The sequence below is a fragment of the Bombina bombina genome, chromosome 11 (assembly GCF_027579735.1).
Source record: "Bombina bombina isolate aBomBom1 chromosome 11, aBomBom1.pri, whole genome shotgun sequence".
NCBI classification, from domain to species: Eukaryota; Metazoa; Chordata; class Amphibia; order Anura; family Bombinatoridae; genus Bombina; species Bombina bombina.
In genome coordinates, this window is record NC_069509.1 from 86,171,195 (window position 1) to 86,188,702 (window position 17,508).

A 17,508-nucleotide genomic window follows, 5' to 3' on the forward strand; every position below is an offset into this window, starting at 1 on the left:
ATCATTTACATGATTCATTGCCCATGTGGCAAGTTTTATGTCGGTAAAACACAGGATGACGCCAGCACTAGAATGGCCAACCATAGGTCGGCCATCAGGGCAGCGTTGGAGTATGGTAAATCCGACCAACCGGTAGCCAGACACTTTTTGCAGGCAAGACATAAGAACACTGACTTACGCTTTATTATAATTGACCACGTCCCACCCCTAGTGAGGGGTGGTGACAGAGGTAGGGTGCTCTTACAGAGGGAAAGTCGCTGGATTTTCACACTTGACACTTTGGTCCCTAAGGGGCTGAATGTGCATTTTGATATGCAGTGTTTCTTATAATGATTGCTATTCTTGATATTGATTGGTTCTATTCCTAATTATAAAGAAAGGAGCTATTTGATCTAATACAAACTGATGTAGTTACCTGTGTAACTTTTTAGGTACTCATCTGAGGTGGATCTATAGTGAGTAGTTCACGTATTCTATCATAACATCATTCTAGATGATTGATATTATATAATCTTTGCATGAGCTCATGTTGTGAGGTATGGTGGTTGATATTCACGGGCACACTACAGCATATGGTGCAACATTATATTATTGTTTGAGTTAGATTATGATTGGTAGTTCCATTTTGAATGTTGAAACTGTTTCATAGGTGTATATGATTCGATGTTTCCACACAGGGTTTATATATTAAGACTGGATACTGGAGCCCTTTTGAGCTTTGGCTTCACTGTTTGTTTTGATACATGGCTTATGATTTGAAGATTGCCGGTGTCATAGAGTTGGAATCAACCAACACATGTTATGAACAGTGGTGTGTGGACTAGCAGGCATTTTTTTAGTTGCATACTAAACACATGATGTAATGCAGCCCTTGAGTAGGTGATTGATATAACATTCTATCTAGTATGGTTTAACCATGGGTATGGTTACTAAGGGGCAAGTGTGATATCGTGCTCGCTGCACATGCTGAGATTTTCTGCATCTGACACGTCAATCTCTGAGGGGCATATGTATGGTTGCCATGAACAGAATTCATACCTGCTGCGCCGGTATTTAAATACTCTTTGGGGTTTTGCATATATATTTCCCCGTCTGCAATGTGTGCAGTGGATTTGGGAAATAGACTACCTATTATATAGTGGATGTTCTGACCGCTTAGTATGCGCGGTTGAGCTGTGACAGAACTGTCATGTTTGGTTCTTTAGTTTACATGGTTGCTTAGCAACAACTGACATATTTGTAGTGCCGATGTAAGTCATGTGTGGACATAAACGGTGCTGAGGTGTATATATGTGAGTGGGCATATTCTAAGTATTGCTTCCCTTTTATATAATGTGGAGTGTGATCCGGATATTTCCTTTGTAATACACCCTTACCGTTACACATATAATGTTTGGGTATTAGATTTGATTACTAATAATTCCATATAGTTGTCTACACAACATACCTATAAGCTAATTTGTCCATCAATCACCTTCTCTACGATTCTGTGTTCAGTGTACATACATTTTAAATTCACATGTTAATACTGTTGTTTTATGTTTTTTTATATATGTTTTGATTCCACATTTTTTACCTTGGTGACTCTTTTGAACCTCCAGGGCCTCTGTACTCACTCTTGCGCATGCGCAGTTGCGCTGAGAGGACGCCACAGACTCTGGGAGGATCGTCACCAGGTAGGCATTTAAATAGTTCACTGTTTGATTGTTTTGTAAGGTCTGAGGAAGGGGGTGACCCCGAAAACGTTCACCTGAGTAAAAATATTTCACTACAGAATACGGAGAGTGCCTTTCTTATTTCTTCTGTTTCTATCATTTGTTTAAAGAGCACCCCGGAGGCTGAATAAGGAGCAGTGAGTGTGGGATCCTGGTTGGTTTTTATATATATAAATATATATATATATATATATATATATATATATATATATATATATATATATATATATATATATACAGTATATACACACACACAATTTTATATATATATATAAACACATACACACAGTATATATGAATATATATTTAAAAATACTAAAAACATATTCTGCAATGTGCAGAACATTGAAATGTGAAATATTTAAAGTAAATATACACAGTATAACACTTAATTAAAAAATAATATTGCATAAATATACTTTTTTATGTTTTCCTTTACTTAACGGGACATGAAACCCCAGAACACAATTTTAAACAAATTTCCAATTTCCTTCTATTATCTAATTTGCTTAATTTTCTTGGAAGCAGCAGCAGCAATGCACTACTGGGAGCTAGTTAACGCACTGGGCAAGCCAATAACATTAGGTATATACGTGCAGCTACCAATCAGCAGCTCCTGAGACTACCTAGGTATCCTTTTTAAATACAGAATACCAAGAGAACAAAACAAAATTAGACAATAGAAGTAAAGTGGAAAGTTCTTTAAAAAAAGCATGCTCTATCTGAATCATGAAAGAAAAATATTGGGTTTTATGTCCCTTCCGGTCCGGTATGAGAGTGCAGTTCCCTTCCGTGTTTTGTATATGTCTAGGGTGATTACATATTCCTGTGCACCCTTTTTTTGTTTTCAGTTTGTTTGGATTTGAAAGCTTGCAATGTGTGGCTGTTTTAGGGTCTCAGGTATTGGAGAGGACCTTGACGTGGTACCTGAGCTTGTCCCATTTGGCCAGATGCGGTGACTAACCTTTCCAGTTTTGCTTTTAAATCTTAGCTGAGAGCTTGTAAGTGAGTGCTGGGTTTTCTCTGTGTGTTGTATTAATTTGTTTTGTAATTTTCCCTATGGTTCTTGCACCCAGACCTGTCTGGGGTTAACTGCTTGTGGCTCTGGGGACAGCACAGCTTCCTGTGAGTGCCAGTGGCACCCAGGGCTGAGCATGTTGCAGGGTCATAGGATGTGTACCCGGTCCGGTATGAGAGTGCAGTTCCCTTCCGTGTTTTGTATATGTCTAGGGTGATTACATATTCCTGTGCACCCTTTTTTTGTTTTCAGTTTGTTTGGATTTGAAAGCTTGCAATGTGTGGCTGTTTTAGGGTCTCAGGTATTGGAGAGGACCTTGACGTGGTACCTGAGCTTGTCCCATTTGGCCAGATGCGGTGACTAACCTTTCCAGTTTTGCTTTTAAATCTTAGCTGAGAGCTTGTAAGTGAGTGCTGGGTTTTCTCTGTGTGTTATATATATATATATATATATATATATATATATATATATATATATATATATACAGGGAGTGCAGAATTATTAGGCAAATGAGTATTTTGACCACATCATCCTCTTTATGCATGTTGTCTTACTCCAAGCTGTATAGGCTCGAAAGCCTACTACCAATTAAGCATATTAGGTGATGTGCATCTCTGTAATGAGAAGGGGTGTGGTCTAATGACATCAACACCCTATATCAGGTGTACATAATTATTAGGCAACTTCCTTTCCTTTGGCAAAATGGGTCAAAAGAAGGACTTGACAGGCTCAGAAAAGTCAAAAATAGTGAGATATCTTGCAGAGGGATGCAGCACTCTTAAAATTGCAAAGCTTCTGAAGCGTGATCATCGAACAATCAAGCGTTTCATTCAAAATAGTCAACAGGGTCGCAAGAAGCGTGTGGAAAAACCAAGGCGCAAAATAACTGCCCATGAACTGAGAAAAGTCAAGCGTGCAGCTGCCAAGATGCCACTTGCCACCAGTTTGGCCATATTTCAGAGCTGCAACATCACTGGAGTGCCCAAAAGCACAAGGTGTGCAATACTCAGAGACATGGCCAAGGTAAGAAAGGCTGAAAGACGACCACCACTGAACAAGACACACAAGCTGAAACGTCAAGACTGGGCCAAGAAATATCTCTAGACTGATTTTTCTAAGGTTTTATGGACTGATGAAATGAGAGTGAGTCTTGATGGGCCAGATGGATGGGCCCGTGGCTGGATTGGTAAAGGGCAGAGAGCTCCAGTCCGACTCAGACGCCAGCAAGGTGGAGGTGGAGTACTGGTTTGGGCTGGTATCATCAAAGATGAGCTTGTGGGGCCTTTTCGGGTTGAGGATGGAGTCAAGCTCAACTCCCAGTCCTACTGCCAGTTTCTGGAAGACACCTTCTTCAAGCAGTGGTACAGGAAGAAGTCTGCATCCTTCAAGAAAAACATGATTTTCATGCAGGACAATGCTCCATCACACGCGTCCAAGTACTCCACAGCGTGGCTGGCAAGAAAGGGTATAAAAGAAGAAAATCTAATGACATGGCCTCCTTGTTCACCTGATCTGAACCCCATTGAGAACCTGTGGTCCATCATCAAATGTGAGATTTACAAGGAGGGAAAACAGTACACCTCTCTGAACAGTGTCTGGGAGGCTGTGGTTGCTGCTGCACGCAATGTTGATGGTGAACAGATCAAAACACTGACAGAATCCATGGATGGCAGGCTTTTGAGTGTCCTTGCAAAGAAAGGTGGCTATATTGGTCACTGATTTGTTTTTGTTTTGTTTTTGAATGTCAGAAATGTATATTTGTGAATGTTGAGATGTTATATTGGTTTCACTGGTAAAAATAAATAATTGAAATGGGTATATATTTGTTTTTTGTTAAGTTGCCTAATAATTATGCACAGTAATAGTCACCTGCACACACAGATATCCCCCTAAAATAGCTATAACTAAAAACAAACTAAAAACTACTTCCAAAACTATTCAGCTTTGATATTAATGAGTTTTTTGGGTTCATTGAGAACATGGTTGTTGTTCAATAATAAAATGAATCCTCAAAAATACAACTTGCCTAATAATTCTGCACTCCCTGTATATATAAATACACACACACATATATATATATATATATATATATATATATATATATATATATATATATATATATATATATATATATATATATATATATATATATATATATATATATATATATATATCCTATGACTCTTCAACCTGGAAAATTTTGAAGTGTAAGTGATGATTATTTTGTGTTTAAGGGCATCACAGACAAAAGTTATTCCATGCACTGCAATACATTTCTTCTCCCTAGGCAGTACAAGGGTGATTCATTACTTTAAAGACATGTATAACAAACAAAATATATCAAATAAAAAATATTTTACATGTGTCATTTTACTACTAGAATGAATAAGATTATTTTACAAAAATAGTTTTTAATAGAAACACTCAAGGTTATATATTATTTCTTTAACACTTTGCATCAAAATTGTAGGTAACAATTTTCTTTCTTCAGGTGTCCCAGTTTAGTCTATTTAGCTTGGTAATTGTATCAGATATCCACCCAACTGCTCTTTTACATCTCATGACTTGTTTTAATGACTTGGATCAGAGGTCCAATTTTCTAGCAGGTCACTAAAGTCAGGGGTATTGTTGTTTAGAATACACGGTGGAGTTGGACTGGGCTCTTTCCAAAACGAAATGGGCAATTTGCGACTGTGCATGGGAACAATATGAGAATACTTTTTATCCAAACTTTGTAATCGTTCCTCCTTTGCACTTATCTTTTGCTTTTTGTATTTGTGAAGACCAAAATCAAACAACTCAGACAGAGGTCCAAGCTTAGTAACATCACCTTCTTTACTTATTGATTTCAATAATTTTTGATCAAATTCTAATGGAGGAGTAAGGGGGTTGAATAGACTGTTTTTATCCTGGCCCTTAGTTTGTGCCTCCATGACAATATCTTCATAATCAATATGTGGTCCTGACATTTTTGCTACAAAGTCCTCATAAATATTGCAGGAGTCTGGGTCCTCCTCTTTATTTTTCTGACCAAAGTATCTCTGAATGTCTGTACTAATTTGTTCAGAAAACTTCAAAAGCTGCGCCGTCATTTCAGTGTTGCTTTCGTTATCATAACTATAAGATGTGCTCTGCCTTGTCAAGAGAGGAACCAAGTTCTCTTCCTCTTCCTCATATATGTCATCTTCCTTAAGAAATTCATCTTCCTCATCAGAAGATTCTTGGTAGATCATATTTTGGTGTAGAGATGATTTAATGATAGGGTCTTGAATGGATGATGGTAGTATGAACTCCGAAAGGTTTTGTATCCCACCCGTTTCCATTGGGTTTCCCGGAGAATGCTTAAAGAAAGAATACACAGAACATTAAAAACTAAACATTGCTTTAGCATAACTAGATGGAATTAAATTAATTCTAATGCAAAAATTAAAAAAAAATGCCCTTGCTTGTAGACAGAAAACATGTTTATCAAATGCCCCAGCCCTCTCCACTCATTTGATTGGCAGTAAAAAGAGCTATCAATTTGCAAACAATAAAATGATTTTTTTTTTTTGTATAAAGAACTAATATATAATAAGAAAATGGATTTTAATTAGAAGAACTTTCAATATAATCCACAGCAGGAAATGCTTGCATACATATGAGAACAATGGTTGTTGTGGCATGTTGGCTCTGCAATTCTATCAGGGGGTAACAAGGGACTCAGGCAGCATTTGATAGGTGGTTAGTCTCATATGGGTCCATCAGCTGGATGGTTAGGTCTCTTGTGACATTACAATCAGCTGAACTTGTAATTGAAAGAGAGTTGGGGGGCATTGCTTGGTTCTTAGACCCAGGCGGCACAATGTTTTCAACCATTCCTCACAATATCAGGTAATTAAGTCTGAGACCAAAGAACCAAATTGAAAGACAAAATTTAAGTAAAAAAATTGGTCTGAGCTAAGAGTAAATCATTATTTATTAAGACTATTAAATGATTCATGCAACAATATCTGCACTTACTCATTGAAAACCTGATTATAAGTCATAAAAACCTAAGTAAAGAAGTAATTCGTATTCTACTTGCTCTTTATAGACTATTAGCAGGAGGTGAAGACCACGTAGCAAGCATTTAAATTACAACAATGCAATAAAACAGTATTATAAATCAATAAAGGTTGGGGCAAAACAAGCTTGTACTATTAAGATAATTAGAATTATAAAGGGATGCCCACACATAAGCATAGCTAAAAATTATGAATAGTAGAGAGGAAACGCCATTAAAAATACAAACAGCAACATCAAGTGGGAAAATAAACAAAAAGGGAGTGAGAAGAAATGAAGCAGAAGAGGCAGGAACTGATAATGGTAATGGAAGGTTAGACAAAGATAAAACCACAAAGATTGAAAGAACCAAAACTGGAAACATCTGAGATATTACATGTAGAACATAAATATCAGGCATAGAACTTCAAGCCTCTTGTATCAAAATAGTTTTTCTTATCCATTAACTTGGCCTAAATTTATCATTAAAAAGGACAAAGTTCTTAGCAAGGAACCTGTCTGCCCGTCTTTTTGGTGAGGGGGCAGGGATGATATAGGTTCGCTGCCGGCCGTTATCATTGCGCAAGTAGATTCTTGTGCAGTGCTGCATGCTGCTCTCGTGTGATCAATCACGTAGCAGCAGGGCCTGTCCCCATATTTATTGAGTTCAGGTTGTTTATCAGATTTGGTGAGAAATGGTCTATAGATTAATATGGGCCAGTCCTGTTTATCTAATCCCATTCCAAATTCTCTATACCTAACTACTCATTTACAGTGCCATTTTGTCACTTATCAAAATACTTGATAAACCCAGGACAACACTTGTGTACCCTAAGGGCTCCATGTACTAAGCCATCAATTCATCCGTCATTTTAGACGCGGATAAACTCGCCGTTACTCGCCGCGGGCGAAATGGTGTCCGCTGTCACTATGTACTAATAATCCCCCAATAAATAGACAAGTCTAGCCCGCCGCGAGCAGTGGCGGATTATTGATAAATTTGACGTCTCGCTCGCCGCGACTAAGCTGATGTACTTTTAACTTTCAGTTGAATTGTCTGGCCAATTATTAACACGTGACATGCAAGGTGTCACGAACATCATAGTAGTCGCGGGAATAGAATTTTGCTCCTATAAAAGTTCAACTTATCTAAACAACTTTATTATTGTTCTAAATTTTTTGAAGAGTGATAACAGAGCGTTATTTTTGTAATATTTATTTACAATTTGGATATGGCTTCATCTGGATCTGATAATATATAAATATTAATATAAAAATAATTATAAAGATTGACAACTATACAATACAAATTTAAAATATAGATTACTCTTTAATTACAGTCGACAAATTTGGCGCAATTTATGTACATGGAAATGAGAGACAAATTAGACGCCAGTTATGCTGTACAATGCTGATATTACTGCCTTTTATATATGTCTAGACTGGCGTCTAGATTGACTTTCCTATTGTTTTGTACCTTGCCCGCCACCTAAAAGGTGGCGAGGCAAAAATAACAAGGTGGGAGCGGAAATTGTAGCGAGCGGACAAATAGATTTTTTAGTACATTCGTTTTTGGCGAGTTGGTGGTCAAATGTGTCTAATTACAGTGAAAAATGGAGAGGTAGCGAGGTTTGGCGGATAAGTACGCTCGCAATTTTAAAGATGCGAGTTTGAACATAGTTGACGACTTTGTACATATCAGTTTGCGAGTTTTGACGCGAGATTTGTTGCGGGTAGCTCGCTGACTGCTTAGTCCAACACTGGTTTTGTGCATGAGCAACACACACATATTAAATGACTTTTGGGAGCAACATCATCAATCATGGACAAACAATACCTGCTCAATCAATTGAAAAAAAATAAATAATAATATGTGCTTTTACACCTATAAAAATGAGATCTATAACCCAGTAATAAACACACCTGCCGATTACACCGATAACGCCCCAGTTCAAACTCCTTAAAAACACATACACACATAACTTTATAGTTATTTATGTATAACTGGATAATTGTACATGCGGTCTACTTGCATTGCTACGCATTATTTAAAGGAATCAGTCAACATACAAGTCCTTCAAACCATAAAGTAATTGTTAAACACATACAATTGCCATCTTGTTTGTCTTTAATCCTGCACATTTGTGTATTGGTTTTATGATAGTGGGAGATTAATGATGCAGATAAAGATATGGTGTTATTTTTTGGGAGGCCAAGATTTTTGTCTTCAGAAGTATTAGTGGCAGAAGCATAATAGGAATGTGGTCACTGGAAAATAATATCGACCAATGATAAGAAATTATTATCTACTGAAATAATACCTGGTTTTGATCAACCCCTAAAATTGCATGCTCTTTCAGAACTATGAACCATTATTTTGACTTTCATGTCCCTTTAATTTATGTGACGTGAATTTAAAGCACACCTACCTGGCTGTGAATATAAATAGTGGTGGAGGATATATCAGGAGGAGGCAAGTGCCCCCCAGCTATAATCTGATCATGCAGATAGGCAGTAAAATAGCCCTTAGCTCAGTTTCTGGATTAATTAAGGGCATTTGAACCTTCTTTCAACTGATGAGTCACTTGACCCTCTGGTTATCATGTGATCAATGTGAAAATTATAGTTTTCTATCTTAAGAGACCACAAATCGCAGCTCAGCCATACTAAGCCCTTTAATATACTTACTCGTTGCAGTACTACATTGTTTACTACATTTTAAATCATCTGAAATAATAATTCCCAAGTTCAGTTCCTCATTTGTAACAGTCAGTAAAGTGTCATTAAGTATTTAACTAACGTTTGGATTTTTCTTCCCTAAATGCATAATTTTACACTTTGCAATGTTAAACTTTAGATCCCAGTCAGTTGTCCAATCCTCCAATTGTTGTATCCCCCCCTCCCTCCCAGAACATCTACTCTATTACAAACCACAAACCATCATCAAATATTGTTTGTTGAGGATGGAAAAATGCAGGTTACTTAAGAAGCAAGAGAGGAATATACTGTATGTGTGTATATATATATATATATATAAATAAATATATATATATATATATATATATATATATATACACTGTATATATTCAGTGTGTGTGTGTATATATGTATATATTCATAATATAAGTAATACATTAATACAAGTAATAAATTATGTGCTATAGGTTGCTATTCTAAAAATGACCACTAGATGACAGAACATTTAAAATGACAAATATGCACTCAATCTAACTAAATACTGTGAAGCCATATAAATACATTGAGATTTGTTCCTTTCTATTTTTATGAGTCCCAAATGGATCCAGCACTATGAAACATGACTTCAGAAAAGTAATACACTATTGTAGCTTTTAATAACAATAACACCAGCCTAATAAAGCATACAAAAAGCATGTAAGTGTGCAGTGTTTTCTTTTGACAATGTCATAACATTGTTTAGAAGCTTATTTTAATTAGGATGAGAGTGTGAGTAATTACTCAACACAAAAGAGGATAGAGTGCATTCTATGGAATGCAGAAGCCTGGCCATGCTGCACAGTGATATGTAGATATTTGCAAAAATGTGTTTATATCTCTCTCTAATTGGCCACATAAAAGGGAGTAAAATAAACAACATCCCAGAGTTTTTTTTTTAACCCTTTCATGGCAGGGTCAATTTGTCAACATGGGAACAATGTTCCGATGTAGACAAATTGAATTCCTGCGATCGTGCACGCGATCGCAAGATTTCAGTTATGGGATCGGGTCAGGGGGGCGTCCCTATGACGCTAAGCAGGCCTTCAAGACCGCGATCGCATCCTGGAAGTATGGTTGGCTTCAGGACAGCGAAACGGCTAGGATGTTCTATTCCGTCCTAACGGCGGTAAAGCCCAGCACGGTTAGGACGGAATAGAACGCCATAATGGCTTTAAAAGGTTAAAGGGTATGTCCCGAGCCTGCAAAACAATACATATTTTTCTAACAAAATTACACTTTTCAATGTTTTTTAAACATTTATTTTACATGCAAATCTTTTGTAATAGTAAATAATTGCTAACACAAAAAAATAAAAAAATGACAGTCTACACCAGAATTTTTATTGTTTAAAAAGACAGATAATCCCTTTATAACCCATTCCCTAGTTTTGCATAACCAACACTGTTATATTAATATACTTTTTACCTCTGTGATTATCTTGTATCTAAGCCTCTACAAACTGCCCCCTTATTTTAGTTCTAATGACAGACTTGCATTTTAGCCAATCAGTGCTGGCTCCTAGGTAACTACACGTCCGTGAGCACAATGTTATATATATGAAACACATGAACTAATGCTCTCTAGTGGTGAAGAACTGTCAAAATCCATTCAGATAAGAGGTGGCCTTCAAGGTCTAGGAAATTAACATATGAGCCTACCTAGGTTTAGCTTGCAACTAAGAATAACAAGAGAACAAAGCAAAATTGGTGATAAAAGTAAATTGGAAAGTTGTTTGAAATTACATGCCCTATCTGAATCATGAGTTTCATTTAACCATTACATTTGATTCATGACTGTGCAATTTATAATTTCATATCATGTTGTGCAATAATATAATAAACCAATTGAAACCTCCAAATACGTCTGTGCAAACTTTTAAGATAGTCATATGTAATTTTTGCACAAGTTTAAATGACCATTAACTACAGTAGAATTACATAATCAATGAATGCATAATAAACAGTCAATGCAATAACACAATAAAATAAGTGGAAGCAACTTTGATCTTTGTCAGATAAAAAACATAATTTATGTAAGAACTTACCTGATAAAGTCATTTTTCATATTAGCAAGAGTCCATGAGTAGTGACGTATGGGATATACATTCCTACCAGGAAGGGCAAAGTTTCCCAAACCTTAAAATGCCTATAAATACACCCCTCACCACACTTACAATTCAGTTTAACGAATAGCCAAGAAGTGGGGTGATAAGAAAGGAGCGAAAGCATCAAAAATAAGGAATAATTGTGCTTTATACAAAAAAATCATAACCACCACAAAAAGGGCCTCATGGACTCTTGCTAATATGAAAGAAATGAATTTATCAGGTAAGTTCTTACATAAATTATGATTTCTTTCATGTAATTAGCAAGCGTCCATGAGCTAGTGACGCATGGGATAGCAGATACCCAAGATGTGGAACTTCCACGCAAGAGTCACTAGAGAGGGAGGGATAAAATAAAGACAGCCAATTCCTGCTGAAAAATTAATCCACTACCCAAATCAAAAGTTTCAATTTTTATAATGAAAAAAACTGAAATTATAGGCAGAAGAATCAAACTGAAACAGCTGCCCGAAGTACTATTCTACCAAAAACTGCTTCTGAGGAAGAGAAAACATCAAAATGGTAGAATTTAGTAAAAGTATGCAAAGAAGACCAAGTTATTGCTTTGCAAATCTGATCAACAGAAGCTTCATTCTTAAAAGTCCAGGAAGTAGAAACTGACCTAGTAGAATGAGCCGTAATCCTCTGAGGCGGGGATTAACCCGACTCCAAATAAGCATGATGAATCAAAAGCTTAACCAAGATGCCAAAGAAATGACAGAAGCCTTCTGACCTTTCCTAAAACCAGAAAAGATAACAAATAGACTAGAAGTCTGTCTGAAATCTGAATAGCTTCAACATAATATTTCAAAACGCTTACCACATCCAAAAAATGTAAGAATCTTACCAAAGAAGTCTTAGGATTAGGACACAAGGAAGGGACAATAATTCCTCTACTAATGTTGTTTGAATTCACAACTTTAGGTAAAAATTGAAATGAGGACAGCAAAAACCACCTTATCCTGATGAAAAAAGAACAGATAATTCAAAAACTGTTCTAGCTGAAGAGATGTCTAAAAAGAACAATACTTTCCATGAGAGTAATTAATGTCCAAAGAAAGCATATGCTCAAACAGAAGAGCCTGTAAAGCCTTCAGAACCAAATTAAGACTCCAAGGAGGAGAAATTGGCTAAATGACAGGCTTGATACAAACCAAAGCCTGAACAAAACAATGAATATCAGAAAGATTTAGCAATTCTTACTGTGAAACAGCACAGGAAAAGCAGAGATTTGTCCTTTCAAGGAACATTCAGACAAAACCTTATGAAGAAACTATAAAAACCTAGGAATTCTAAAATAATGCCAAGAGAATTCATAAGAAGAGCATCATGAGATGTAAATCTTCCAAACTCGATAATAAATCCTACTAGACACGGATTTACGAGCCTGCAACATAGTATTAATCACTGAGTCAGAGATACTTCTATGACTAAGTACTAAGCGTTAAATTTTCATACCATCAAATTAATAATTAGAATTCCTGATGAAAAAAACGAATGTTAAGATATAAAGTCTGGCCTTAATGGAAGTAGCCAAGATCGGCAACTGGACATCCGAACAAGAACCATATACCAAAACCTGTGTGGCCATGCTGGAGCCACCAGCCACACCAAAGATTGCTCTCTGATAATTTTGAAAATCACTCTAAAAAGAAGAACCAGAGATAAAAAAATATAGGCAGATTGATAATTCCAAGAAAGTGTCAATGCATACACTACTTCCGCCTGAGGATCCCCGGACCTGAATAGGCCCTTGGGAAATTCCTTGTTTAGATGAGATGCCATCAGATCTATTTCTGGAAGCCCTCACATCTGAAAAATTGAAAAACATATCTGGGTAAAGAGACCATTCTCCCGGATGTAAAGCTTGATTAACAGAGATAATCTGCTTCCCAATTTTCTATACCTGGGAAAAAGACCACAGAAATTAGATAGGAGCTGGATTTAGCCCAAGCAAATATCCAAGATACTTCTGTCACAGCCTAAGGACTGATAGTCCCACCCTGATGATTGACATACGCCACAGTTGTGACATTGTCTGTCTGAAAAAACAATAAACGTCTCTTCTTCAAAAAGAAACCAACTGAAGAACTCTGAGAATGCACAGAGTTCCAAAATATCAAATGGTAATCTCGCCTCCTGAGATTTCCAAACCCCTTGTGCTGACAGAGATCCTCAGACAGCCTCCCAACCTAAAAGACTCGCATCTGTAGAGATCATGGTCCAGGTTGAAAGAACCGAAGAGACCTGTAGAACTAAATGATGGTGATCTTAACCACCGAATCAAAGATAGTTAAACATTAGGATTCAAAGATATAAAAAGTGATATCCTAGAATCCCTGCACCATTATTCAGCATAAAACACTGGAAAGGTTTCCTATGAAATGAGCAAAGGGAATCGAATCCAATGCTGCAGCCATGAAACCTAAAACTTCCATGCATATATAGCAACTTGAAGGAAATAATATTGACTGAAGATTCCGACCAACGGAACCCAATAAACTTGTTACTTGTCTGTTAGAGACAAAAACATTGACACAATCTATCTAAAAACCTAAAAAAGGTTACCCTTGTGAGAGGAATCAAGGAGCTTTTGATAAAAAAGATCCTCTAACCATGTCTTGAAGAAACAACAAAGTTGAATCGTATGAGATTCCGCAGAACGAAAAGACTGAGCCAGTACCACGATACCGTCCAAATAAGGAACACTAAGAACCTTGAAAAGATTCTTAGAGCTGTCTCTAGACCAGAAGGAAAAGCAACAAATTGGTAATGCTTTGTCAAAAAAAGAGAATCTCAGAAAATAAAAATAATCTGAATGAAAACAGAAAAAGAAGATATGCATCTATTGTAAACAAATAATGCCATCACTGACCAAAAAGGCAGAATAAACCATATAAACACCATTCTAAAAGATGGTACACTTATATGACAATTCAAAAAGATTTTCTATCTTTGGAACAATGAATAGTCTTGAATAAAATCCCAAAACCCAGTTCCTAAAATGAAACTGGAATAAATACCCCAGAAAACTCCAGGTCTGAGCAGCGCTTGAGCCCCAACGGGTGACCAGCCGCACTTCACCAGTACCCAAAACATATAGGTCTGAAACACACTTCAGGAAAGTGTTAGTCTTACTGGAATAGCTGGAATATGATAGAGAAAAAAAGACTTCTCACAGACTGTTTTACTCTGAATCCTATTCTGTACCAAAGTCTAAGAAGTTTGGACCGAATAGAACCAAACAAATTTAAAAAAAAGTCTTAACCTGCCCATTACCAGCCAAGCTGGAATAAGAACCGCACCTACAAGCAAATTTGGGGAGCTGACTTTGAACTTTTAAAAGGCTTAATAGAATGAAGAAAAAAAACTTCCAATTATAAACATGTTACTTGGGGAAGTATTCAGGATTCCATTCCTTAGTAAGAACAGAAAACTAATATAAGCTTAAAGTTTTAGTCTTAGAACTCAATCTTGAAGCCCAGAGTAACGGTTAAAGAATTGAATCCAATTATGAACCAAATAATTGATTATCTTGGAAAAAAAGAAATATGGATTTTAGAAATCAAATTAGCATTCCAAGATTGAAATCACAAAGTTCTTCTAGCTAAAATAGCTAAAGACATAGATTAAACCTCATTTGCGAAAATATTTAATAAAATGACAACAAATGAAATTATTAGCATGTTAATCAAGTTAAAGGACCAGTCAACACACTGGACTTGCACAATCAACAAATGCAAGATAACAAGACAATGCAATAGCACTTAGTCTGAACTTCAAATGAGTAGTAGATTTTGTCCTTTTAACAATGCTAAACAAATCATAATCCGATACTTGATCTTAAAGTATCCAACCAGAAAGATGAAGCAATTGCAACATCAGCCAAATAAATTACTGGTCTAAGAAAAGTACCTGAAAATATTTTTTCTTAAATAAGATACAACCATCTGAAGGAAAAAAAATACTATTTGCTATAAGAATAATAGTATATTTAGCAGGAGTAGAGAGAGCCCCATTAACTTGGGGAATCTTTCCTCAAAACTGAAAACTAACTGCCGGCAAAGAATACAATTTAAAAACCTTAAAGAAGGACTAAAAGAAAATTCTCAGCCTATTCCATTTCCTAGTATCAGGAACTGGAAAAAACCTCTGAAGAAACCACAGAAGATAAATAAGAAGAATTTAAATGTTAGCTAGTCTTTAAAATCAAAAGAACTAGTTGCTTCAATATCCAAAATAATCAACACCTTTTGAACAAAGAACAAATGTACTCTATTACAAAATAAAAAAGTAGATTTGTTAGTGTCAATATCTGATGAAGAAAAATTCTGAATGAGAAAAAACACCATCAGAGAAGGATAATTCATTATGTTGTTGGTCATTTGAAACTTCATCAACTAAAAAAGAAGTTTGAAAAAGACCTACAAATTTTATTAGAAGGCGGGATGTCAGACAAAGCCTTTAAAATAGAATCAGAAAAACATTCTTACAAGTATATCTTGTACATAAGATGTAAAAAGAATAGCAATATATAAAGCATAAATACTAATGGATTCTGCATGTAAAAGTTTATCATGATAACTTATTACAAACCATAGCTAAAGATAAACATTCATAACACTAAAATAAATGAACTTAGCTTTGGTAGGACTGATATCAGTCAACAGGAATCCCTCAGCATTTCTTGATACAGGAACAGTGTTTGAAATATCTTGCAATATGTAATAGAAAAAAACAACATATAAAGCAAAATTATCAAATTCCTTAAATGACAGGAATGGGAAAAAAATGCAAAACAAACAAGCCTCTAGTAACCAGAAGCAACAAAAAAATGAGACTTAAATAATGTGAAAAAAAGTGGCGCTAAGTATGACGCCCACATTTTTTTGGCGCCAAGAATGACGCCCACATTTTTTGTCGCAAAAAACGTCTGTAACACACATGCGTCAAAAAATGACGCAACCATGAACAAACTTCCGGCGTCAACTATGGCGCCGGAAATGACAAAAAATTTGCGCCAAAAAAGTTTGCGCCAAAAATGAAGCAATAAATTAAAGCATTTTGAATATTTTTAAGGTAAGAAAAAATATTAATTCATAAGCATTTTCCCAAAAAAATGAAACTGACAGTCTGAAAGAAGGAATACTGAATATCCTGAATCATGGCAAATATAAGTTTAAAACATATATTTAGAACTTTACATATAAAGTGCCCAACCATAGCTTAGAGTGTCATAAATAAAATAAGACTTACTTACCCTAAGACACTCATCTACATATAGTAGAAAGCCAAACCAGTACTGAAACGAGAATCAGTAGAGGTAATGGTATATATAAGAGTATATCGTCGATCTGAAAAGAGAGGTAGGAGAAGAAATCTCTACGACCGACGACAGAGAACCTATGAAATAGATCCCCTAGAGGAAGACCATTGTATTCAAAAAGGCAATACTCTCTTCACATCCCTCTGACATTCACTGCACTCTGAGAGGAAAACCGGGCTTCAGCCTGCTGCGAAGCGCATATCAACGTAGAATCTAGCACAAACTTACTTCACCACCTCCATGGGAGGCAAAGTTTGTAAAACTGAATTGTGGGTGTGGTGAGGGGTGTATTTATAGGCATTTTAAGGTTTGGGAAACTTTGCCCCTCCTGGTAGGAATGTATATCCCATACGTCACTAGCTCATGGACTCTTGCTAATTACATGAAAGAAACTTACCCTGCACTCTGCATCATGTGACAGCCATCAGCCAATAACAAAATGCAACATTCATTTTTAAACAACTTTCCAATTTACTTCTATAATCAAATTTTCTTTGTTTTCTTGTTATTCTTTGTTGAAAAGCAGGAAGGTAAGTTCCGTAGTGTGCATGTATCTACAGCACTATATAGCAGTAATTTTGCAACA

At 36.1% G+C, this 17,508-nt stretch overlaps 1 protein-coding gene across 1 annotated transcript; it reads right to left on the reverse strand.

The window, feature by feature from the left end:
• Positions 1 to 5,303: 5,303 nt before the first annotated feature.
• PERCC1 (proline and glutamate rich with coiled coil 1) lies at positions 5,304 to 6,056 on the reverse strand. The gene has a single exon (XM_053694217.1). The coding sequence runs from the start codon at positions 6,054 to 6,056 to the stop codon at positions 5,304 to 5,306; it is 753 nt and encodes a 250-aa protein (XP_053550192.1).
• Positions 6,057 to 17,508: the final 11,452 nt, after the last annotated feature.